Raw genomic sequence first — 24,294 nt, forward strand, 5'->3', positions numbered from 1 at the left:
TCCCTCTGCTGCTCCAAGTATCCAGCCCTTTCTGGCCGGCGGAGGTTTGTGGGTGACCCACGACTGCCTCCTCCTCTGACCGGCCAGATCCACAGCTTGACGAGGGACCTCTCGCCGCTCCCTCCTTCTGGGGCGTCCCCTCCCCGAGGCGCTCCATCCTGCTTGGCTCCTTCTCTGAGCTCGCGGCCCCTGGACTCTCCCTCGCCTCTGGACCCTCTCCCATTTCATACTCCCCAGGGCAGCCCCACCCTCCTCACTACACCAAACGAGGTGCGCCTGGCCTGGACAGGAGAGCTGCCCAGTTACACGGCACACTGAGCCTCTCTCCAGCTGCCCGGGTGCTGGAACCTGCACTTGCCGAGGCCGCGGCCGTCAGACCTGGCCAGTGCGGCTGAACGCCCAGCCTGGTGCACTGATTTTCAGAGCACGCCGAGCACCTGCCTCCGAGAGAGTCAGGCTCCTTTAAAGGGGTCTCAAAACAGTCACCCACCAATGGCACCTCTGCCGGGGTTCCCCCTTGACCCCCACGCTGGCCACGCGGGAGCTGGGCTCCCCACCAGTCCCCACCTGCAGCTGCCCAGGAACCACTCTCAAGGGCACAGCTGCCGCGGCCAAGGGGAGCCCCCGCCGGGTCCTTTTCCATTTGGTGCTGCTCAGAGCAGCTGCTCTCGGGTGTCTCCCTTCCCCAGTCTCGCTCCTGCCGGCGCACTCACAGGAACCTCTCCAGCGGCTCAGAGGCACCACAGGCAGAAGCAGTGAAGCTTCTGCCTTCCCCTGCCCCCCTTAAGGCTGTGGGGGTGCGTACTGCACCCCACAGAGCTGGGGGCAGCAGGTGGCTCATAAACTGCTTCTGCCAGATAGAAAACAAGAGCTGTTCCTCCAGGCCTGAAGTTACAGCTCCCCTGCATCACAGAGGAGGCCAGCAAAGCAACTTGCAGCCTTATCTGCCATTAGCTGCAGAGCCGCCTGGAGATTATTTTCCCTGAAGGACAAGGAGCTGCAACGCTGCATGTCAAAGGCCTTTGCACCCTACCTCTCTGACAAAGAGACTCTGAGCCTTCCTTTGAGCGTCTTCTGGCACCGTAGAATGGACAGTCCTCTGCTGGCGACCTATCACCGAGATCTGCGGGGAGGGAGGGAATAGAAAAAGAGATTTCATAGTTAATTGGGCCCTTATAAATTTTCAGTGAAAATAATAAATACTCTGGGCCTGATTCAAGGTCTGGTCACTCCCACTTGACCTGGTTGTAAGGCCTTTGAAATCAATGTAGAAGTGGACACTGAAATCAAAGGGGGTTCCCCAGCGTGGGAGTGGGTCAGTGGAGGAATGGATTAGGCCTTGTATGTGAGAAGGAGTCAACACAAACTCACAGACACATCTTCCATCGGAAACATGAGCAGATCACGGAGAGGATCGCTGTAGATCTGGGCTTTCCTTTGCTGGACCACATTCTCGTAGTCCAGGGGTTCAATCACTTTGGTTTTTTCCTGAAGGAAAATAAAAGCAGAATAACAAAAGAGATCGTGAACAAAAATTGCAAATGTTGTACCTGAGACACTCAACCAAGAACTGAGATTCACTTCCCCAACACGAGTCATCAGTTCCACTTCTGCCCCTGAGGTTGGGTGCTACCGAATCTGGGTTACGCCAGGAGCCCTTTTCAAATCACATTAGTGACTCACAGCAATCTGCGCTTCCACAGCAACGTTCACCTGAAGATTTCAAAGCCTGGTACCAGGGAATTACTCATTACATCAGCCTTACAATCCTCCTGCCGTGTAGGTGAACATTACTATGCACATCCTCCAGGGTGAATCAGAGGTTCAGTGACATGCCCATGGTCACACAACTGCCTACAGAAAGAACAATCATCCTGATGGCTTTAAGCACTAGGCGCCCCGGTTCACACTCCCTCTCTCCCTTTAGTGTGGAAAACAAGCTGCCTGGACAGGTTAGCGGTCGTGCTTTTACAGCCCCTGCAAGGCACGGTACGTACCATTAGGAGTAGCTCACCTGCACTAGTCGAACCCCGCTGCAATGAGACCCCGACACTCAGCGTCGCTTGAGCCTTCCCTGTTTGAGGCTTGTTATGTGATGTGAACTGACAAGGTTTACGGGGCCTCGGGAAGCCTGCCATTCGCCAAGACGAAAGCAAACCAGCTGTTCCGAGCTCTGACTAGGAATCTTGCAGGATGGAAAGGAAGATCAACTCAATAATCCCTTTCAACACTTGAAACCTGAACGCCTAGCAATAAATCACGCCTCCAGGCCCACTGCCAGGCGAGAGTTTGTGGCAAGAACGATTGTAAACTCTCCGGGCCTGATTTTGCTTTCACTTCAAACGCGGGCTCGCCTACGTTCCAGGCACGAGACCAGCAGAGCTACACCATGGCAGCTGCGCCATCATAGTGCCGGCCCCCGCTACAGCGACGGAGGGGGATTTTCGTTCCACCCCGAGAGGGAGCAGCGAGGTCGAAAGAATAATTCTCCCATTGACCTAGCAGTGTCTACACCAGGCCTTACTTTGGCTTAACTATAAGGCTGTGAATTTTTCACAGCTCTGAGCAATGTGGCTAAGGTTTAGGTGAAGACCTGGGCTATGGTAAATCAGGAGTAACTCCACTGAAATCCATGGGGGTCACACTGGGTAAAACTGGGGAGAGAGCACAGTCAAGCCCTTTATAAGCCATTGATAAACATCTCTCGCTAGCAATGACTGTTCCATCTTTTTCCATACAGATCTGCCCATCGCCGAATTGATAACAGCTGCATATTTGATCATACGGAGGTGTCATCACATACATACTACGTTACTCTATCAGAAGATACAGCTTTACAATTTACTGCCCGCCACGGAAGGCCATTCCTTTTTTTTTCCTTCCCAATTATTGCTGTTGCTGAAGAGAAAAACCAAATTATTATGTTATCCTTGGCAAGGTGCTTTTATCCGACCCCTTTGGGAGTCGGCATGCGTTAGCCCACAGCACTGCTGCGAAGGTATTGTAAAACCACTATGCTATTCGCTGCTTTTCCTTTAGCCAGATTAGAGAGCACCAAAAATGAACAAAGGCTAAAAAAAAGGGGGACAAAAAAAAGCAACGAACAGGAAAATTTACTCCAGGTCCAGCCCAGACTTTGGATTTCAGAAGCAATTATCGGACGCTTATCACAAGAGCTATGAAAATTAAACTTTAGACCAAATTCTTTTCAAAGGTTATAGATGTTGGGAAAGGATCACACTGAATGGAAAAATGAACTTCAGTCTATTAGCCTCGCCCTGTTGGGGAGTTAGGAGAAAAGTGTAACACTAAACAGCCCCTCCACAGAGGCTGTTTAATCCGTCTCCGCAGAGATTTTGATTACGTTTCACTCTGGAACCGGAGATAACCCACATCACAAGAGTAGCATGTTCAGGTGAAGCATCAACATACTATTTTTAACCAGCAATAAACTTTGCTCCAGACTCATGGGCATGTTTTGGTTGTGGCCCACTTTCATGTAATTAAATATTGAGCCAGCGTCCCATCCTACAGGAAAGTATCCCACTGAGGTTCAAGGCAGTTTCTCTTAAGCCAGGCATAGAGGGTCAGGCCCAAGAGAAGAACTGTTATAAAGAATGAGAAGTGAAGCATTCAGCAGCTTATATTTTGCATGTGACCATCAAAATTCCAGCAACTGCCCTGTGCAAAAGCGTCACAGATAACAGCTTCTGCTTCAGAGACAAATGGCCTCAGCACGAGGGGCTCCTAGCACCCACAACTCCCCATTTCGCTTTCAAACACAGAACTGTGGGTGCTGAGCACAACACAGGATCAGACCCAAATGCACTTCTGAACAGTTGTGCAGAACACACTGAGAATGCTACACAAGTAGCAGGACTGACAACCCCAAATGTTAAACGAGCCAGGCCGTAAAAACATCAAGAGATTGGCTTAAATATTGAGAGTTTTTTAAAAAAATCATAAATAATAAGTTCTTTTTCTTGGCTTTCTGGTTTCTGAATCTTTAGAGTGTGCTGGGGTGGTATTTTCAAGCTTTCTTCTACAACCATACAGGCTAGAGACTGACTTTTTTTTTTTTTTTAAATGAACACAGAGTCTCACGCAATCACAGGACTCCAGCAGCTGGGGATTTAAGGAAAACACCATCGATAGTGAAAGTTGGCAACGCTGTGTTGACATTTGGCAATCAGTCAGAGGCCCCAGAACTGGCTGGCTGGCTACGAACTACCTCGAAGAGACTCTCTGGAAACACTGCTTTTGAGAAACAGGAACACCAGCCGTATCAGATGGACTGTCCCAGATCAGATCCTTGGCACCCGCCAGCGAGCACTTGATGGGACTCAGAATGGAAGTGGGGTGCAACGGCGGCTTTAAATGAAACTTGTGCTCGCACGATCCTGGGACCACCCTGTGCAGCACGAGCTAGAGCCTCCTGAAGGACGGGAACTTTAATACTCTCCTCACACCCATTTGGGCCTGATCCCAGGACACCCTTAGCACACCCTGACATTTGCCGCACTCCCTCAAGAGCTGCACCCTTGCCAGAGGGCTCTCAGCCCTTGGGATGGTGGAGACCTCAACAAGTCCAGGCACGTCACACCCCCAAACGCTCGCATTTCACCTGCGGTTTGACTCTCCCGATCTCACACACGCTGTGGCAGGAGGACATTGATAGGCTCCTCGTAGACATAGCTGTGTCTTTACTTGTGCTTCCTAGTGCAGCAATCCCCACTTGCGCAGGGTTTGGCATTCTCCAAATTCTTACGGAGAATTAATCTGCAGAAATTCAAGAATTTGCTTGTAAATTAAAACCCTCCATTGCTCTCCATACAAAGTCATTACAAGCAGTTGCCAGGACACAGTCATGTTACGTATTATGTAATCACTGTAAACCTTGGTATCCTGATTCCATTTGGCAGACCGATCTAATGAAATGTAATAGTGGGTTAACATTGTTACATGCCATTATTTGTTCTTTAAAATAAACACGCTCATCCCCACCCCCAAATCTTAATATGTTAAAAAAACCGAGAGTGATGCCACGACAGGACGATACCCAGCTAAAGCAAACACCCAAGGCTCTAAGGAGACAGCACTGAAGTATCCAATAGCATTATACCTGAGGGAGTGATCAGGCCAAACGCTGCCCTGGGGTCCATGCAGGGTTTTGTCCCCATGTCCATAAGGCAGCAGCCACATTAGTAACAAAAGGCCAACTTCTGCCATCTTTACCCAAGCAAAACTCCTACTGATGTCAAGGGAAATTTTGTCTGATTAAGGACTGATGAAGTTGGGCCAGAATTCCCTTCTGCTCCTCTCCTGACCAGCTGCACAGTTGTTTTTGGCCTCCCTCTATGGTGGGAGGAGAGGCTGCCTAGCTGGGTGTCTCTTTTGGTTCTCATACTGCACCCATCTTCATGGTTCCTGAGATCCCATTTTCATTTCTGCCCTGCGACACCCGAGGATTTCCTTCTCTGGCATCTCATGGAGTTGCACCTGCTGACACTGTGACGGAATTTGGCTTTACGCCAAACCAGAAAATAGTTTTGTTTCAGTACATACATCTGATCTGTTAGGCCTGGTCTACACTACGAGTTTATGTCAGATTTAGCAGGGTTAAATCCGAATTAACCCTGCACCCGTCCACACAATGAAGCCATTTTCTCAACATAAAGGGCTCTTAAAACCGATTTCTGTACTCCTCCCCAACGAAGGGATTAGCGCTGAAATCAACATTGCCATTTTGAATTAGGGTTAGTGTAGATGCAATTTGAAGGTATTGCCCTCCGGGAACTATCCCACAGTGCACCATTGTGACCGTTCTGGACAGCACTCTGAACTCGGATGCACTGGCCAGGTGTGCAGGAAAAGCCCTGGGAACTTTTGAATCTCATTTCCTGTTTGGCCAGGCGAGCTCATCAGCAGAGGTGACCATGCAGTCCCAGAATCGAAAAAGAGCTCCAGCCTGGACCGAACGGGAGGTACTGGATCTGATCGCTGTATGGAGAGAGGAATCCATGCCATCAGAACTACGTTCCAAAAGACGAAATGCCAAAACATTTCAAAAAATCTCAGAGGCTATGAGGGACAGAGGCTACATCAGGGATGCAACGCAGTGCCGTGTGAAACTTAAGGAGCTCAGACAAGTGTACCAGAAAACCAAAGAATCAAATGGACGCTCCGGGACAGAGCCCCAGACATTCCACTTCTACGCTGAGCTGCATGCAATTCTAGGGGGGACCCGCAACCACTATCCCACCCCTGTCTGTGGATTCCGAGGATGGGATACTCTCCGCCATGGCTGAGGATTTTGCAGATGGGGAAGATGAGGAGGAGCAGCAGCAGCAGCTTGGGGAGAGCGCACAGCACACTGTTCTCCCTGACGGCCAGGATCTTTTTTTATCACCTGGACTGAAATACCCTCCCAACCCAACGAAGCCAGAGAAGGGAGCTCTGGTGACTGTACCTTTTTAAATATAATACATGTTATAAAAGCAAGTGTTTTTTAATGATTAAGTAGCCCTGAGGACTTGAGATGCATTCGCGGCCAGTACAGCTACTGGAAAAGTCTGTTAACGTGTCTGGGGATGGAGCGGAAATCCTCCAGGGACATCTCCATGAACGTCTCCTGGAGGTACTCAAAAAGCCTTTACAGAAGGTTTCTGGGGACAGCAGCCTTATTCCGTCCTCCACTTTACCACGCCATGCTAGTAGCAAGTAATCTGGTATCATTACATGACAAAGCCTGGCAGTGTATGGTCCCGGTGTTTGCTGGCATTCACGCAACATCTGTTCTTTATCTCTCTGTGTTATCCTCAGGAGAGTGATATTGTCCATGGTAACCTGGTTGAGAATTTAATTAAGGGGACATTCAGAGGTGCCCGTTCCTACTGGGCTGAAAAGAAATTCTCCCCGCAGTTAGCCACACGGGGGGGGGGGGGGGAGGGGAGGCATTGATGCTAAGCTGTTCGCGTTTGGCTAGCAGGCACCTTCCCTAATACCAGCCAGGTGGTGGGGGGAGGGGAAAAGCAATCATCCCAGAGAAATGGAAGGGGGGAGGGGGTTAGTTTGGTTTCTGCTGCTGCACCTTAACAGGAAAACTGCAGCACAAAATGGCCAACTCAACGTGCTTTGCTTGGTATGGGAAAGCAGGGGGCTGCTGTTATGAAGGTTGCAGAAGCCGAAAGACTATGGCTTAACATGGCTGCCTGCAAGCCGAATTCTGTTGCCCGGCCCTGCGTGTGTGATCTCTAACACCGAAGCCGCAGGCACTCAATATAAAAGATGCAAAATGCAACCATGTACCAAAATCACATGTGCTATGTAATGTGAATAGTGTTGTTCACCGTGAAAGAGTGTAGCCGTTGTTCTGTAAAATGTATCTTTTAAAATACTTCACTCCCTTTTTTTCTTCCAGCAGCTGCAAATGTTTCAAGCCTCCCTCCTCCGTCCCAGAGGCTCTCTCAGATAAGGCGGCGAAAAAAACGCACCCGCGATGAAATGGTCTCTGAGCTCATGCAGTTGTCCGGCACCGACAGAGCTGTGTGGAGGGACACAATAACAGAGTACAGGACAGTGGCCGATGAACTTGAGGAGAGGTGGCGGCAGGAAGATCAGGAGAGGAATGAGGCAACGCTAGGGCTACTGCGGGATCAAACGGCATCCGGTGGAGGTTCATGAACGGCGCAGGATCACAGGCTGCCACTGCAGCCCCTGCTTAACTGCCCTCCTTCCTCCCCAAGTTGCATGGGCTCCTTACCCAGATGCCCAAGAACGCGGGGGAGGCCGGGGGGGGGGGGGTGGGGAGGCTCCGGGCACCCAACCACTCCACACCACTGGACAGCCCAAGCAACGGAAGGTTGGCATTCAACAAGTTTTGAAGTGGCCTTTTCCTTCCCTCCTACCCTCCTCCCACACCCCACCCAGGCTACCTTGTGAATTATCTCCCTATTTTTATAACCAATTAATAAAGAATACATGTTTTTTAAACGATAGTGACTTTATTTCCTTTGCAAGCAAGCTGTGATCAAAGGGGGGAGGGAGGGTGGCTTACAGGGAATTTAGAGGCAACCAAGGGGGTAGGTTTTCATCAAGGAGAAACAAACAAGTGTCACACAGTACCCTGGCCAGTCAAGAAACTGGTTTTCAAAGCTTCTCTGATGCGCAGCGCTTCCTGCTGTGCTCTTCTAATTGTCCTGGTGTCTGGCTGTGCGTATTCAACAGGCAGGCAATTTGCATCAACCTCCCACCCCGCCATAAACATCTCCCCCTTACTCTCACAGAGATTGTGGAACACACAGCAAGCAGCAATAACAATGGGATATTGGTTTCGCTGAGGTCTGAGCAAGTTAGTAAACTGCGCCAGCGCGCCTTTAAACATCCAAATGCACATTCTACCACCATTCTGCACTTGCTCAGCCTATAGTTGAACAGCTCCTTACTACTGTCCAGGGTGCCTGTGTACGGCTTCATGAGCCAGGGCATTAAGGGGTAGGCTGGGTCCCCAAGGATAACTATAGGCATTTCAACATCCCCAACACTTATTTTCTGGTCTAGGAAGTAAATCCCTTCCTGCAGCCGTTTAAACAGACCAGTGTTCCTGAAGACACGAGCATCATGAAACTTTCGCGGCCATCCCACGTTGATGCTGGTGAAATGTCCCTTGTGATCCATCAGTGCTTGCAGCACTATAGAAAAGTACCCCTTGTGGTTCATGTACTCACCGGCGTGGTGCTCCAGAGCCAAGATAGGGATATGCGTTCCGTCTATGGCCCCACCACAGTTAGGGAATCCCATTGCAGCAAAGCCATCCACTATGACCCGCACATTTCCCAGGGTCACTACCCTTTGATTGCGTTGGCTACTTGCATCACAGCAGCCCCCACAGTAGATTTGCCCACTCCAAATTGATTACCGACTGACTAGCATTGCAAGCTTCCACAGGGCTATTGCCACTCGCTTCTCAACTGTGAGGGCTGCTCTCCTCTTGGTATTCTTGCGCTTCAGGGCAGGGGAAAGCAAGTCACAAAGTTCCATGAAAGTGCCCTTACGCATGTGAAAGTTTCGGAGCCACTGGGAATCGTCCCAGACCTGCAACACTATGCGGTCCCACCACTCTGTGCTTATTTCCCGGGCCCAGAATTGGTGTTCCATGGCATAAGCCTGCCCCATTAACACCATGATCTCCAAATTGCGGGGGAACGCGGTTTTAGAGAAAAGCGTGTTCATGTCCTCATCACCGCGCTGCTGTCGCCTCCTTGCCTGGTTTTTCAGGTGCTGGTTCTGCATACATTGCACGATAATGCGCGAGGTGTTTACAATGGTCATAACTGCTGGGGTGAGCTGAACGGGCTCCATGCTTGCTGCGCTATGGTGTCTGCTCCTGCTCGGGCAATCCAGGGAAAAGGGCGCGAAACGGTTGTTTGCCGTTGCTCTGGCTGGGGCGGGGGAGGCGACTGACAACATGGCTTACAGGGAATTAAAATCAACAAAGGGGGTGGCTTTGCGAGAAACAGAATGGCCCCCTCAAGGATAGAACTCAAAACCTCAAGGATAGAACTCAAAACTGGGTTGAGCAGGCCATTGATTTCACAGAGGGAGGGAAGAGAATAGGAGTACAAAACAAATCTGGTCTATTTCTTGTTTTGAGCCACTTCATCTAGCTTTATACATCTTGCTGGCAGCAGACGGTGCAGTACGACCGCTAGCCATCGTCATCTCCTGGGTGCCCGGCAGAAGACGGTGCAGTAGGACTGCTGGCCATCATATTCTCCTGGCTGCTGATTAAAAGACAGTGCACTGCCGGTAGGACTGAATCGCCATGAGACGAAACTTAAAAGGGAAATGACCTGGCTGAGCCACTCCCATGTTTGCCCAGGTGCCCTGACCTCACCGAGGTCGGCTAAAAGAGCACCCTGGACTACGGCGACGACGGCTACCAGTCATACTGCACTGTCTGCGGCCAAAAGGCAATAAACGATTGCTGTGTAGCAATGCAGTACGGCGTCTGCCAGCACCCAGCAGACATACGGTGACGGTGAGCTGAGCGGGCTCCATGCTTGCCGTGGTATGGCCTCTGCACAGGTAACTCAGGGAAAAAGGCACAAAACGATTGTCTGCTGTTGGTTTCACGGAGGGAAGCAGGGAGGGAGGGAAGGGGGTTGCCTGACGATATGTACCCAGAACCACCTGCGACAACGTTTTAGTTTTATCAGGTATTGGGATTTCTACCCAGAATTCAAATGGGCACCGGAGACTGCGGGAACTGTGGGTTAGCTACCCACAATGCAACGCTCCAGAAGTCAACAGTTGCCTCGGTACTGTGGACACACTCCGCTGACTACGTGCACTTAGAGCATTTGTGTGGGGACACACACAATCAACTGTATAAAAACATAAAAGCGCTTCCTACAAAACCGACTTCTATAAATTTGACCTAATTTCGTAGTGTAGACATATCCTTAGCAAACAAAGGATACTTCCCAATAACTGCAACCAAAGAGGCAGAAATGCCATTTTGTGTAAGAAGAGTGCTGCGGCCCCATTGCTTAAGCGCAAAAAAGGAAGTGGTATCATATGATTAAAACTGAAATACCTTGATACGATTTGCATATTCTCCAACAATGCAATGTGCTGTGGAAAACGATTTTGCCAGCAGCGGTACTAGAAAATTAGTACACCATTCCCTTTATAAAACCAGGAAATATTAGAAAACTTATTTTTCTTTAACGTTTCTCTATGCGCTCACAAATTAAATACCCGATTATGCTATTTTAAGGATAAAATTGCTATTATTTAGGGTTTTTGTTTACTCATTTTTAACTAACTTCTATCAATAACATCTCATCAGCTTGAATATAAGGAGATATTATTTCCTTTTAACACCTGCAAATAACTCCAATTCACATTACGAGAAGGTCCTTGTGTCCAGTAAGATGAAAACGGATCCTTCAATTTGTTCTTTTAGGGCTGTGGTCAAAAAGAATGCTCAATAAATTCAGTAACCTAGGGCAGCTGTGCCAGTCTGTCTCCAGTGACACTAAAGTTTAAGATGTTAGCCTTGTTTTATATACATCGTAAAGCATGTTTTGCAGGGTATCAACTACTGGCTTTATACTGCCTTTTTTCCCCTTTATGAATGGGCTGCTGTTAACTTATATCATGTGTTGTAAACGAAAATGAGTTTCATTTTAATAATCAGACTTGTTAGGAATAAGGAAAGAATTTTAAATATCCAGCGTGAATCTCATTGTTTATTGCTCCTTATTTACTTTTTTGCATTTTCCCCACTGCGGACAACTGAAATCAAATAAGTGCTTTTCACATTGGTTTAAAGTTAGTTTAATTTTCAAGGGCTGCAATATCCCCCGGAGGTTTTCCATTTGATTAAACACAGCTGTTCCCACTCGGTTTTAAAAACAAAACAAACTCTGCCTCCAATTGGTTTTCACAAATTGTACATTTGGGGCCAAGCGAGGTTGACTATAAGGCTGTGAGAGGATGAACAATGCTCATTGCATAGGATGTCCCAACGTCTGGGGAAGGCTCAGTCAGGAAGTAATTTGGGGTTAATTTTTAATGTGATAAGTAACAATGAGATCTTAAGTTTCCTACAGCACTTTAAAAAAAGATCCACCTTGCACTTCAAGCTTCCTCGAACTGGCATGTGCGCCAACAGAAAAACACCCCTCCCTCAACCTCAGGACCCGGTTCTGCAACCTGCTGAGTCAGGCTTGCCAGCCCATCCCTGCAGGAGGCTACCACAGGAGCTACATGCTGTTTAAGCCCTAGTTTCCTGCCTTAAGTGGTGCCTGGCTTCATGTGGCTCGTCAGCAAGCAGGGAATTTCATGCCGTGTGAATAGCGCACACAGGTTTTCATGTACGCTCTTTGAATCGCCGCCTCAGTGAGCTTTGGGTTGGCAATGGAGAGGCCCTGTGAGAAGCCGGTGTCTAACTGCCCCCACCTGATTTTCCATTCAGCGTTCTTTTCGTGCAGTAATGCCCATGTGGATTAGCTCAAACATCTGAAACGGTGCCATCAAAATCGCTCTCTGGAAATGTGTGTGTCACCCTGCACACAACCCTCCACGAATTCCGCCAAGCTCCGGCGGGGTGCTGATGCCAGCAAAATCCTTCAGACGCAGACATGATGAGCCCACCAGACAAACTAGCAACTTGGAAAACAAGAGGTGCTTGCCAGAGAGCCTGTGCACTCTCGCAAGTGGGTAACTTCTGAGAATTACGCAGGCCGTGTTATACTGCACGAACCACAGCCACACGGAAGAGCTAATTCTGGAGACTTCCCAGGACGAGGACCGCCGCAGGACAAGGAGCTCCATCACAGATGCTCAACAGCTTGTGTGGATTGTAGCAGCAGTTCCTGTGCAGTTTCCCCTAGCGAGGCAGGGATCTGTGAAGCCACAGGGGCCGGTCAAAGTGCTACCAATGCCTCTGGTTTTAAAACATAAGAACGGCCAGACAGGGTCAGACCAAAGGTCCATCGAGCTCAGTATGCTGTCTGCTGACCGTGGCCAGTGAAGGTGCCCCAGAGGGAATGAACAGAACAGGGAATCATCAAGTGATCCATCCCCTGTTGCCCATTCCCACCTTCTGGCAAACAGAGGCTAGGGACATCCCAGCTAATAGCCACTGATGGACCTATCCTCCATGAACTTATCTAGCTCTTTTTTGAACCCTGTTATAGTCTTGGTCTTCACAACATCCTCTAGCAAAGAGTTCCACAGGTTGACTCTGCGTTGTGTGAAGAAATACTTCCCTTTCTTTGTTTTAAACATGCTGCCTATTAATTTCATTTGGTGGCCCCTAGTCCTTGTGTTAGTTTTATTACAAGTCTTGTGATAGCTTTTTGTAAGACCCTTGCTCCTGGAGTCATGTGATTATGTGAGAATCTCAGTTAACATTTGTTTAAAAAAAAACAAAACCAAAAAAAACAAAAAAAAACAAAGGAAGTTACTAGCTTTCACAATTGCAGAGAAAAGATTGAAAATGGGACCCCCAAAAGCTCAAAAACAAGAAAGCAAATCAAAAGAACCTGATATTTATTGCTGTTAATGTCTCACGGTTTTCAAGCCATTCTCTCTGAATGCTTAGATTCGCAATGCTGATACCAGATCAACACTGTGGGGATGAAAGCCAACCCCACCTCCCACCCTTCCAGTCTTCCTCCCCCCCAGCCCACGGCATCGGTGGTCCCAGGCTATCATGGCCTTCCACACTCACAGCAGTGTGATGAGAGTGAGGGGATGGGAGCTGAATTTGACTTCACGTACTTATGGCAAGAGCCCGCAGCCTTTACTCAGACGTCACTGCCCGAGCTGGGACTGAGCGCTGATGGCAGGAAGTGGCCCTGAATGTAGTCACTGGTTAGCATCCCCGGACAGCTCTCTTATTACAGTCAAACAGAATGCACTGGGACAATGTGCCAAATACTTGCTAGTGATGGGCAGAAACATCCTAAAAGTCACTTTCCTGGCTTGCAGCTTTATATCCTGCATGCACAAAAATAGAGTCGGACTTTCTCTGAGCCAAGCTGCTTCCTGAACAAACCAGCCTTTAACACATGGCTCTGAACACGCAACAACATTTGCTGCAGTGCCAATTAAGGTAAATCAGTAACTCTGTTGCTAAACTCAAGTCTTGAGCCTGCATTCTCCTTCACACTTGGACCCCGTTCTACTGCTCCGGCAGTGGGGAAGACTGTAATTCATGTCCACCTTAAGAGTCTGTCACACTGCAGAAGCAGTGTAACGGGGCTGCAGGGATTCACTTTGAGTGAGAGTTTCTAGAGCACATCCCAGCATGGGCATCTTTAAAGGAACTGGTATCAACTGAATTATAAAGACTTCAAGGTCTAAACATGAACCCAAGCCCTTCTTACAAGAGACTTTTACACCTGTACAGCACTAGCAATTGGTGTTACCGAGCTCCTAAAAATAACCCAGCGTTTCCTCCACTCTTCTGCGCTAAGGGGCCTCTTCGGATTTTAATTACGTTCAACAAAGCATCTGATGTAACTTACACCCTCTTATTTATAGTATCAGGATGGCAGGGTTCCCCCTGAGGCTCTGGCCTGCAAGGAGGGTTCAGGGAGAGTTGAGGAAACCCAGCACCTTTCAGGAACAGACCTTCAGCTGCATGCGGGGAAACTTCACAGACCTACGGATCTGAGCTCTTAACCACCTAGTCCAGTCACTGACTAGGGTGACCAGATGTCCCGATTTTACAGGGACAGTCCCGATTTTTGGGTTTCTCTCTTATATAGGCTCCTATTACCCCCACACCCATCCCAGGTTTTCACACTTGCTGTCTGGTCACCCTACCACCAACAAGTGCAAAATACTCACAAGGGTTTGCCAGGCTGGGCCTTTCAGTACCCAGAGCCAAAGGTGTTTTCCATTCCTTTTTTTCAAAGATGTGAGAAGTGTAGCAGACTCTGCAATGCCCAGCCAGGCAGGGAGGTCAGAGAGGGGGTTAGGGCTTTCTAGTTTTCTCTCAAGGCTTTCAATCACCTAAAGCCTGAATGGAAGCTGCCCACTCACATGCATGAAATAGACACAAAATCACAATGTCTGAGGTCAGTTTGCATTTTTTCAGTGAAGGATAGCACCACATAATTTTCAAGGGCATCAAATCACTCTCCATCCAGTCCTCCCTGTATCAGCTGCAGCCTGCATTGGCCCAGGAACCCATACTGCTGAATAACTCCACTGGGTTACATGGCAGAGACACATCACATTAGTTTTACTTATCACCAAAACACAACCCAGCTGGCTGCCACAAGCCATAAGATGATTTAGAGCAATGTCTTCAAAGTGAAACTGAAAGATGCAGGTCAAGTCTTTGTAAACAAACTTGACTGTTAGCCCACAGCACAGCTATGATCCAGGAGAACCTGAATTCCTCAGTTACAAGTTGTCACCCAGTTAGAGAGAAGTATTTTTATGTACCTGATGCAAATTATAACTGCAATCTGGGTGTATAACTGTAGGTTGGCAAGACAGACATCAAAAATATATCTTTGCTCTCCGGCATGTATCAAAGGGTGCTGATCTAACAGGGCTGGAGACGAAGCTTTTTAAGCCCTGAAAGAAGATTTCAAAAGTCTTTGTTTTGTTGCTGAGCTCTGTTAAACTGCAGACCACAGACACCTCCTGGTGTAAATGTTTCCGCCCCTTGCTATTACATCCGCAGATGGCACCAACAGAATTGTGACAGAAGAGGAGAAGCAATTGCATTAAAGCGATTTACAGTTAGAAGCCGACTCTACAGAGTCGGCCGACACTGTAGCACAAAGGAGCTTGGCTACCTCGGCAACAAAATCACTATCTTCTTCCAGGAAAAATCAAGACAGTCCCACCGAAAGAGAGAGGTGGGTCACAGTCAGAGATATGGCAGGTGTTGACACTGGGCTGCATTAAATTTACAAGCTAACACACATTGCTCCATGGAGTAACGTTTCCCAACCCGGTTACAACACTCATTCTGTACAGATTATGAGGTGAAGCATCTTCCCATTAAAGAGTCTGGTCCCACACCAAAGCCTCCATCAAGCAGAGCAAAGCAAACCATAAAGCTCAGCAATTTTCTACCTCAGTGACTCCATTGGTGGCAAAGAAATTCAGTGCTGATATCTCTTTGCCATGTGAGGAATCAGGGCTGCCTATGGGGATAGTGCCAAACTAGGTCAGCAGCAGAAATCTGGAGCTTCTCCATAGGAGAAGATGAAGCAGTCTCTGGTCACTGTCCTTTTGCACAATGCTGAGCAAATTGCTCCTGGCTAACAGACACTGACAGAGGATAATTTTAAGCTCTGATGAAAAATACAAGGGCCTGTATCCCCTTATTACAGCAGGGTCGATAGGACTGCTTTGGGTTCACACGTCTCTCCTCACCTTCACCTGGAGGCCACGTGCTGAAACTCGCAAGGGGAAGATCAGCACAGAGGCATCCTGCATTAGTACTTCCCGGGGTAGCGTGTTTGGCCAGCTAGAGGGAGTGTGAGCATCATGCTCACAGACACAGGGCGAGAGGTAACACGTGGGGGGCAGCAGGGAGGTGGTCTCAAGGGATATGTCTGGACAGACAGGATGTGTGTTTCTCAGTCAAGTTAACTTAACCCTCCTGAGAGCCGCACTGAATCCAGACCAGCGCGTCTGAAGCCACGTGACTGTAACCTAGCAGTCTGTGTGCGCTCCAGGACCCTCTCTGTGCCAATCGAAGGGGGTGAATTGTTACAGCCCCCAACTACAGAGCCTTGACTCTTCTGCTCTAGCAGCTCCTGCTTTTAGCTCAGGAGGGCCTCGGTGTGTCGTCCAAGATGGTGGCCACCATATTAGAGCCTAGGAATCCCCCTAGGGAACAACGTGGCTTCCAAGACGCTAGCCTGCACCTTGACAGGACCTTCAGCTGCATTACTCCATTGAAACACAAACTCGGTTTGCCCAGCCAGGCAGGCTCTGCCTTTGGTTGGGTGCAGATACAAAGAGCGAGAAAGCACGGAAAATAACCCGAAGGCAAAGCTGCTCTGTCTCTGCACGGAACCTGCCTTCACCTGTACGGCTGCCCAAACCCTATTTAGCTAGAGCCATGTACAGACACCCGAACATGAAGTGTATGGGCCCCAGGGTGTGTACAGCCATGGGGAACAGTCACAGAGGACTCAAGGAAACAGGTAAGTGAATGACTGATACATCCAGGGGACAGACTGAGGGACTCCGGAGGCTGACGAGGAGTCAGACAAAGAGACCTGTCCTGTATCCATTTGCAAAATCGATGGAATTCTTTACACCTCTTTTCAGAACAAGGTCTTTGGCACACTTTCTCTAAAAAGAAAATAGTACTTTTTTAAATGCCACCAGCCCAACCTTCATGAGCTTCCCTATAACGATAATTGGAGAGTTCATGGGATTGAGGACAGGAAAGGAGAGTTCCATTTCAAACTTTCCAGGCCAGTACAACAATCTCTCTCCAATGGCCTCCTTTCTGCACCTGCTGAATTTCTTACAAACACATGTTTATTAATAGAAACATACCCTAATGGCTTCTTTCCTAGTATCCCTTTTCTTCCAAATCACCCCAGATGGTGAATAAAGTTACAGCATTGTACATAATTTGCAGAAAAGATTGTTTCACAAAGGTTTGAGGGTTTTCAAAATAGTACATTAAGGGAACAAATATAACAAATTCTTTCACATCATCAGTCATGTCACAGTGGCTCGCATTTAAAAACAAACAAACCCAGAAGAGTAATTGTCCATCACCCGCTTGCAGTAGTAACACACAGACCAAAAAGCTGTTTTTACTTTGCCATTAATCAATTCCAGCAGTCTGTTTAGACAGCATATGAAAGACTCATCAGTAACCGTCAACTCACATTTCCTGCTCCAGAACGGAAGTTCGTTATTCTCAACCCACACCCCCAGTGTAGGAACTAGACTAGATTAGACTTTCACTTCTTGATGAACAAATGCCAACCAATTAACATGGACATTATTTTTCAGTAGATGATCCTTCCCCTACTACAGTCAACCTTGACTGCAGCTTCTTCTCCAAACCTTGCACTAAAAATCTTTTGTTTATGGATGAGCCTGTGAACAAGAGATGTCACGTTTTCTCACTGTGACTTGATGGAGAAATATCTGAAATGAGACTCAACTAAACACATCCATTCATTGCATACACACACACACGAGAGAGAGAGACGGCATCCTGAACAGAGACACCAATAATCTGAATATTAAGAGTGGCAGCTGGACAAAAGAGGGGAAACAACACAGATCACATACAAATCTAAAAATATGCATGAGGCTATGCAATTGTTGCTCACAAAAACTTGATCAGTCAATCAGCTTTTACAGTATATCTACTTTCTCTTTTCTCTATTGTAACTCCGTAATGCATTGATTTATGTATGAAATCATTTCTAGGGAGCATCTCATAAAGCCTTGCAAACCCAGTGCAAACTAAATTTTAAAATAGATCCCAAAGGACCAACTAGATGAAAAATATAGAAAACATGAGGCAGAAGTTGAGGAACAGATTGAAAAGGGTGCATTTTTATATATTATATATGACAACATATAATTAAACATTTTGGACCGACTAACCGCAGTGGCCCAGTCAGTGATGCTCAAGAAAGAACAGGCGTATGCATGTATAATTCAAAACCACTGTGAGTGTAACTTGCAACCTCGAATTTCAGAAGGGGAACAACTTCCGAGAGAGGTAACTAACCTGGATACATAAGCATATAAAAACCACAGACATCACAACTCAGCTTTTGTTTACACAATTTGTTTGTGAAAGGAAGAGTTTACACTGAATCGAGATCCGAGGAAATCTACCTTTAAACAAGTACACTATGGAAATGTGAGGCATTTTTAAGTAAATAATTATAACAGAAGAAAAGTATCTCCAGCACCAAACATTTAGAAATACTGAATTAGGCTCCCCAAACTCCATGGGATTGGATTAAAAATCATGAGGTTTTTGTTTTGTTTTACAAAACTGCTAAGTTTTGGGTTCTTTTTATTCGCCTTGCGCTTCCTGAGCCATCTTTTGGTCACTCTAGTCACATTTTCAAACTTTTCACTGCAGCCATTAGAGCTAAAACTTTCATTACCAAAAAACCAAACCCACCACCACCAAATTGAGATTCTTATATAATTCCTGACTCGAGCAGCTGGGGCTGAAAGAAAAACATCAACCCTCATGCGAGTTGGCAACACCCATTCATCTACGCATGGAGTACAGCATCATTCTTCCTACAAAGGGATTATACATTCTAGAAAAGGAAAGTGGGATTCCGAAGTAGTGATCCACTTGAAATAGGCCTAACCCCATCCTTTATACACTCCAGGTGTTTTAATGGACCCCCTGAAGCACAGGAAAATTATAAAAGACAAAAACACTTTGTCACCTGTGGGTGCACGCTTTTCACAAAGTGATCACTCTATAGCTGACCTCTCAGTCCTCATCCCCAAAGGAAACCCCACAAATGCACAACGCTTTCAAAAGACGAGCCTGGGAGCTTAAATTGGTTACTCTGCTAGATACAAAAATCATGGACTGAACAGGAACGCTGCATTTATGGTTTATTACAACAATCTGTAACCCACTAACCCCCTCTTTCTGCCCTCTGACTGCAGAGGTGTTAACAAGCCATTCTATCTTGAATAGTCCCTTACAATATATAATAACTTCTTATGCTAAACACTGTTCCACCTTGCATTTTTCTGTGATGCTGGGAGTTCCTTTCCCAGACCTGAAGAAGAGCTCTGTGTGGCTCAAAACCTTGTTTCCCTCACTAGCACTGGTCAAATAAAAGATATTACCTCCCTCACCTTGTCCCACTGTCATTTAACAACACTTACTGACATCAAAGGATCCTACGGATGTGAAACAAGCATCCACATAGCTGTATAGAGCAGGGCCTCATAAGCAATGACCATTGTGGCCAGTTATAAAAAGTGGGTGCACCCTGTTTTTTGCTCCTGTCCCATCTCCCCCCAAACCTGCAGAGAGGCCAGAGCACAGGCTCCCTCAAATTGGGACAACGTGGAGCAGAGCTAGGGGCCTGTATTTATACACAGAATCCCAGCGCCCTGCCCATGGTCCTTAAAGAGATGATGTGTCTTGGGCACAGTGGTCTACAGCAGGACTGGGCAGGGAAGTGCAAGGGACTGCAGACAGCTCGGAACTCAGGCACCTGTGAGCCTTCTGGCAGCCCGTCCACATGTCACCAAAACTTGGCTCTGGGAACCGGACTTTCTGCTGCCTAAAGTGTGGGAAAGCGTGTCTCTCCTCTGTCACCACGGGATGGCTCTCCTCACCAAGCACCATACAAACCAAGTCCTCCCTTGGGCGGGGCACAGTAAGATGGCAAATATTCCCCTCTGTTCCAGATCTTACACCATGCCCATCCCTGTAGTATCTGATCTGGGCACCTCTTCGCCATCTGCAGGACTTCTCCCAAGGCTTTGAACACAAAAACTCCCCCTAGCGGAGGCCCAAGTAGCAGTATCCCCCCCCAGCCCATTTCTCCCACCCCAGACTGTCACCACTCCCTGCCTTCTTCTTTTATACCAGCACCTGGCCCCGACGGGCCGTACAGCTCTACTGCCTGCCCATCATGTCCTGTAACCCTACCCTGCCTGTTCCACCACACTGAGACTACAGGGAGCAGAGGGCTAAGCTGGGACTTGACAGGGGCATGCAAGGCTCAAGTGCCCAGGGCCACGGGAGACCAGCTGGCTAACACAGCCCACCTCACCCCGTGCTTGCAGCCTGCTGTGTTATTCTTCCCAGGCCTGGATTTTAACGAGAAGCAGAGTAAACACAACAGCTTTCCTGTTCTCCTCCAAGGGTTCCTGTTGGACAGCTCGAGCAGCAGCATGGCCAGCTTTGGCTGGAGCCTCCAGGGGGATGGAAAGTCCCTGCTTTGGGATGAGGGGGGCAGCTGGGGCAGTTTCAGAGAATTTGCGCAGTGACAATGACTCTCGGTTTCCATTTGAAAACACAGGCTTAGATCCTGGCATCTGCAGCAGCACCATCCCCAGCGGTGTCATGACTGGTGCAAAGCCAGCTGTAACTGTGCACCCATGCCCCGCCCTGCCGTGATCCCTGCACAGCACCTCCCCCCCGGTCCAGGTGATTCCTGCCAGCGTAAGCAGCCGGTGCAGGACACGGGGCTGAGACCAGAGCAGGGACACGCTGACTAAAAGGAGCAGATCATGCCTCTGATACCGGAGTCCACTTGGAAATCCTCTCCAGGGATCCACTCCTAAAGCACCTTTTACAAGTTCAGGTTTGTGGAGAGTCGGAGCATTTTCACCCCAGCCTAACCCAGCTAGCTGCCTCTTTTCCAGCACGTGCATAGAGGCACATGCCGGCCAGGATGTGGCCCACAGCACGTGGCCATACGTTGCCTTTCTTTCACCCTGGTAGTGCCCCAGGCAGGCAGAGCCAGCGCCGAGCTGAAGGAACTCCCTGGCCGACTCCGACTGAAAAGCAGCCCACAAAGTACCAGCCAGCGTAGCCCCGCTCAGAACCACACCCCAAAGGGCATTCTAGAAACTGGAGCTTTTCCATTTCTTTAAACACAGTGCTGACTTCTCTAATTACACAGCGAGGCCTTGCTGTAGTACCCGTGGAGTGGGGTTGGTATTCGTTCAGTCACGGCCTTTAGGAACCAGGCAGAGACAGTGCTATGCCTTGATGGCGTGCACAGGATCCTGGCACAGCAGTTGCTAAGGCGGGGGCCTTTGTGCTAAGGCCAAGCCGCTGTTTTTTCTGGGAGTCGTTTTTTAAAAGCACTTCTTTACTGCAGTGAGTCTGCTCAGAGTGTCAGCAATGCCTGCCGCAGCTAGCAGGACTTGGGGTTGCAGCCACTGTAGGCCTGATGATCTCTCCCGACCCCTCAACTCCAACAGCTTTGCACTGCTCCAGTGATTCAGAGCAGTCAAAACCGGACAGCTTGCCAGGCATTCGCCTTGCCCCAGGGGAGTCTGTGGATGGCAGAGCCCCCCAGGTTTAAGAGCCACAGTATGTCACCTTGAACCACACACTGCTTGTGACCACAGGCTGCCTGCACATACTCTGACTTGCAACAGAATCCCTGTGCCACCGCACACGGGAAAGTGATTTTTCCAGGTTTGTCAGTTTGAGTTGAGCCACATATTAGATCCAACTTTTGCCCCATAAGTATGGCCATACTGAGTCCATCTAGCCCAGTATCCTGTCTTCCGACAGTAGCCAGTGCCAGGTGCCCCGGAGGGAATGAACAGAAAGAGTAATCATCAAGTGATCCATCCCCTAGCACCCATTCCCAGCTTCTGACAATCAGAGGCTAGGGACACCATCCCTGCCCATCCTGGCTAATAGCCATTGGTGGACCTATCCTCCATGAACTTATCTAATTCTTTTTTGAACCCTGTTATAGTCTTGGCCTTCACAAATTCCTCTGGCAAAGAGTTCCACAGGTTGACCGTGCGTTGTGTGAAAAAATACTTCCTTTTGTTTCTTTTAAACTGGCTGCCTATTAATTTCATTTGGTGACCCCTAGTTCTTGTTATGAGAAGGTGTAAATAACACTTCCTTATTTACTTTCTCCAAACCAGTCATGATTTTATAGACTTCTATCCTATCCCCCCTTAGTCGTCTCTTTTCCAAGCTGAAAAGTCCCAGTTTTGATAATCTCGCCTCATACAGATTAAAGTTTAAAAATACTGCTTCCCAAGAGGGGCAGCGGTGGCCAGACACTAGCTGAGATCAATCCAAAGCAGCCATTTGAAATCCATTTGGGAAGGATCAGAGCCATAGTTTGAGCCCAAGGCTTGTGCACAGAAAGTTGTAACGACACTTAAATGTTGAAGCTGCGTGATTTTTTTTAGGAAGGAGGGAGTGGTAGATATGCTGGAGGGTAGAGATAGGATACAGAGGGCCCTAGACAAATTGGAGGATTGGGCCAAAAGAAATCTGATGAGGTTCAACAAGGACAAGTGCAGAGTCCTGCACTTAGGATGGAAGAATCCCATGCACCGCTACAGAATAGGGACCGAATGGCTAGGCAGCAGTTTTGCAGAAAAGGACCTAGGGGTTACAGTGGACGAGAAGCTGGATATGAGTCAGCAGTGTGCCCTTGTTGCCAAGAAGGCCAATGGCATTTTGGGATGTATAAGTAGGAGCATTGCCAGCAGATCGAGGGACGTGATCGTTCCCCTCTATTCGACATTGGTGAGGCCTCATCTGGAGTACTGTGTCCAGTTTTGGGCCCCACACCACAAGAAGGATGTGGAAAAATTGGAAAGCTTCCAGTGGAGGGCAACCAAAATGATTAGGGGACTGGAACACATGAGTTATGAGGAGAGGCTGAGGGAACTGGGATTGTTTAGTCTGCGGAAGAGAAGAATGAGGGGGGATTTGATAGCTGCTTTCAACTACCTGAAAGGGGGTTCCAAAGAGGATGGATCTAGACTGTTCTCAGTGGTAGCAGAGGACAGAACAAGGAGGAATGGTCTCAAGTTGCAGTGGGGGAGGTTTAGGTTGGATATTAGGAAAAACTTTTTCACGAGGAGGGTGGTGAAGCACTGGAATGGGTCACCTAAGGAAGGAGATTCCACCACCTCCCTTAGAGGTCTTTAAGGTCAGGCTTGACAAAGCCTTGGCTGGGATGATGTAGTTGGGAATTGGTCCTGCTTTGAGCAGGGGGTTGGACTAGATGACCTCCTGGGGTCCCTTCCAACCCTGATATTCTATGATTCTATGAAGGCTGTATGTCAGGAATCGCTCGGTTGAATGACCTCAAATTTGATCACCAACACTACCCTGGATTCCCAGGAGCCAGAGCCATTTTCAGGAAGATCTGTTTAAAGCTGTGGATATTAGAGCACTTAGAAAAGTCAATTAAACCGTAAGCTTGTCTCAACGGTAGACAGTGGCACCATGGCTATCCCACTAGAACGTGGGGATCTCGGCTTTCGGTTAAACAAGGAAGTTTCTCGCCCTCACGTTTGCAGATGATAGGATTAGAGAGTGTGACCTAAAGACTCAAGAACCAAATAAGAACCACCCAAATGCACGGGTTTTTTTTTTTTTTTTTTTTAAATTCTCCATGTTTTGGGAGCCTGACCCATGATTTCTGTATGTTTGGGGTTGGTAATACTTAATCTACAATACAGGAGATAACTCTTGCTCTCCTTTGGGCCATCTCAGACCAGCCTTTCACAATATTTCTTTTCAGGGACATCTTCTAAAGATCTAAAAACATTCACCACCCCCTTTCTGTCTGCACAGATGCTGCTGGGAGCATCACACTCGAAGGGTGGTGAGAAAGAGTCTTAGGGTGTTTATACTGCAACTAGACACCCATGGCTGGCCCCTGCCAGCTAACTCGTGCTAAGAGGCCGTTTAATCGCAGTGCAGATGTTCGGGCCCAGGCTAGAGCATCTACACTGAAATTAGACAGCCCCTTAGCCTGGGTCCTGCGAGCCTGAGTCAGCTGGCACAGGTCAGATGTGGGTTTTTAACTGTAGTGTAGACAGACCCTGAGAGGCTGATACAGCCGCCAGTATGCTGCCCTCATGGTATAAAGTCAGAGAGTCACTTTCTCCTTCCTAGGCACAGGAGCCGCACAGAGCTGACACAGACAGCCCTGGAACAAGAGGAAGCCTTGGTCCTTCACCACCAAACCTCTCTCTCTTGTTAATTTCAGAAACAGCTCTCTACACAGAAGCAGCAAATCTATCAGTACAGCAGAAGGGGGTGGCACTAAG

The 24,294-nt window shown here is 48.2% G+C and overlaps 1 protein-coding gene across 6 annotated transcripts in view; it reads right to left on the reverse strand.

Moving 5' to 3' along the window:
- Positions 1-24,294, reverse strand: part of DOCK11 (dedicator of cytokinesis 11) — a 132,753-nt gene that overhangs the window by 90,972 nt on the left and 17,487 nt on the right. For all 6 annotated transcript variants that reach the window (XR_007358430.2, XM_048864068.2, XM_048864067.2 and 3 more), the window contains exons 2-3: positions 1,372-1,488; positions 1,034-1,123 (exon numbers count right to left, since the gene is read on the reverse strand). Coding sequence is in view for 5 of the 6 variants with exons in the window: in XM_048864068.2 (XP_048720025.1) it covers positions 1,034-1,123; positions 1,372-1,488 (207 nt within the window). In the remaining variant the exon portion in view is untranslated. The remainder of the gene's footprint in view (positions 1-1,033; positions 1,124-1,371; positions 1,489-24,294) is intronic.

This window comes from Caretta caretta, chromosome 9, assembly GCF_965140235.1.
Source record: "Caretta caretta isolate rCarCar2 chromosome 9, rCarCar1.hap1, whole genome shotgun sequence".
Classification (NCBI taxonomy): Eukaryota; Metazoa; Chordata; order Testudines; family Cheloniidae; genus Caretta; species Caretta caretta.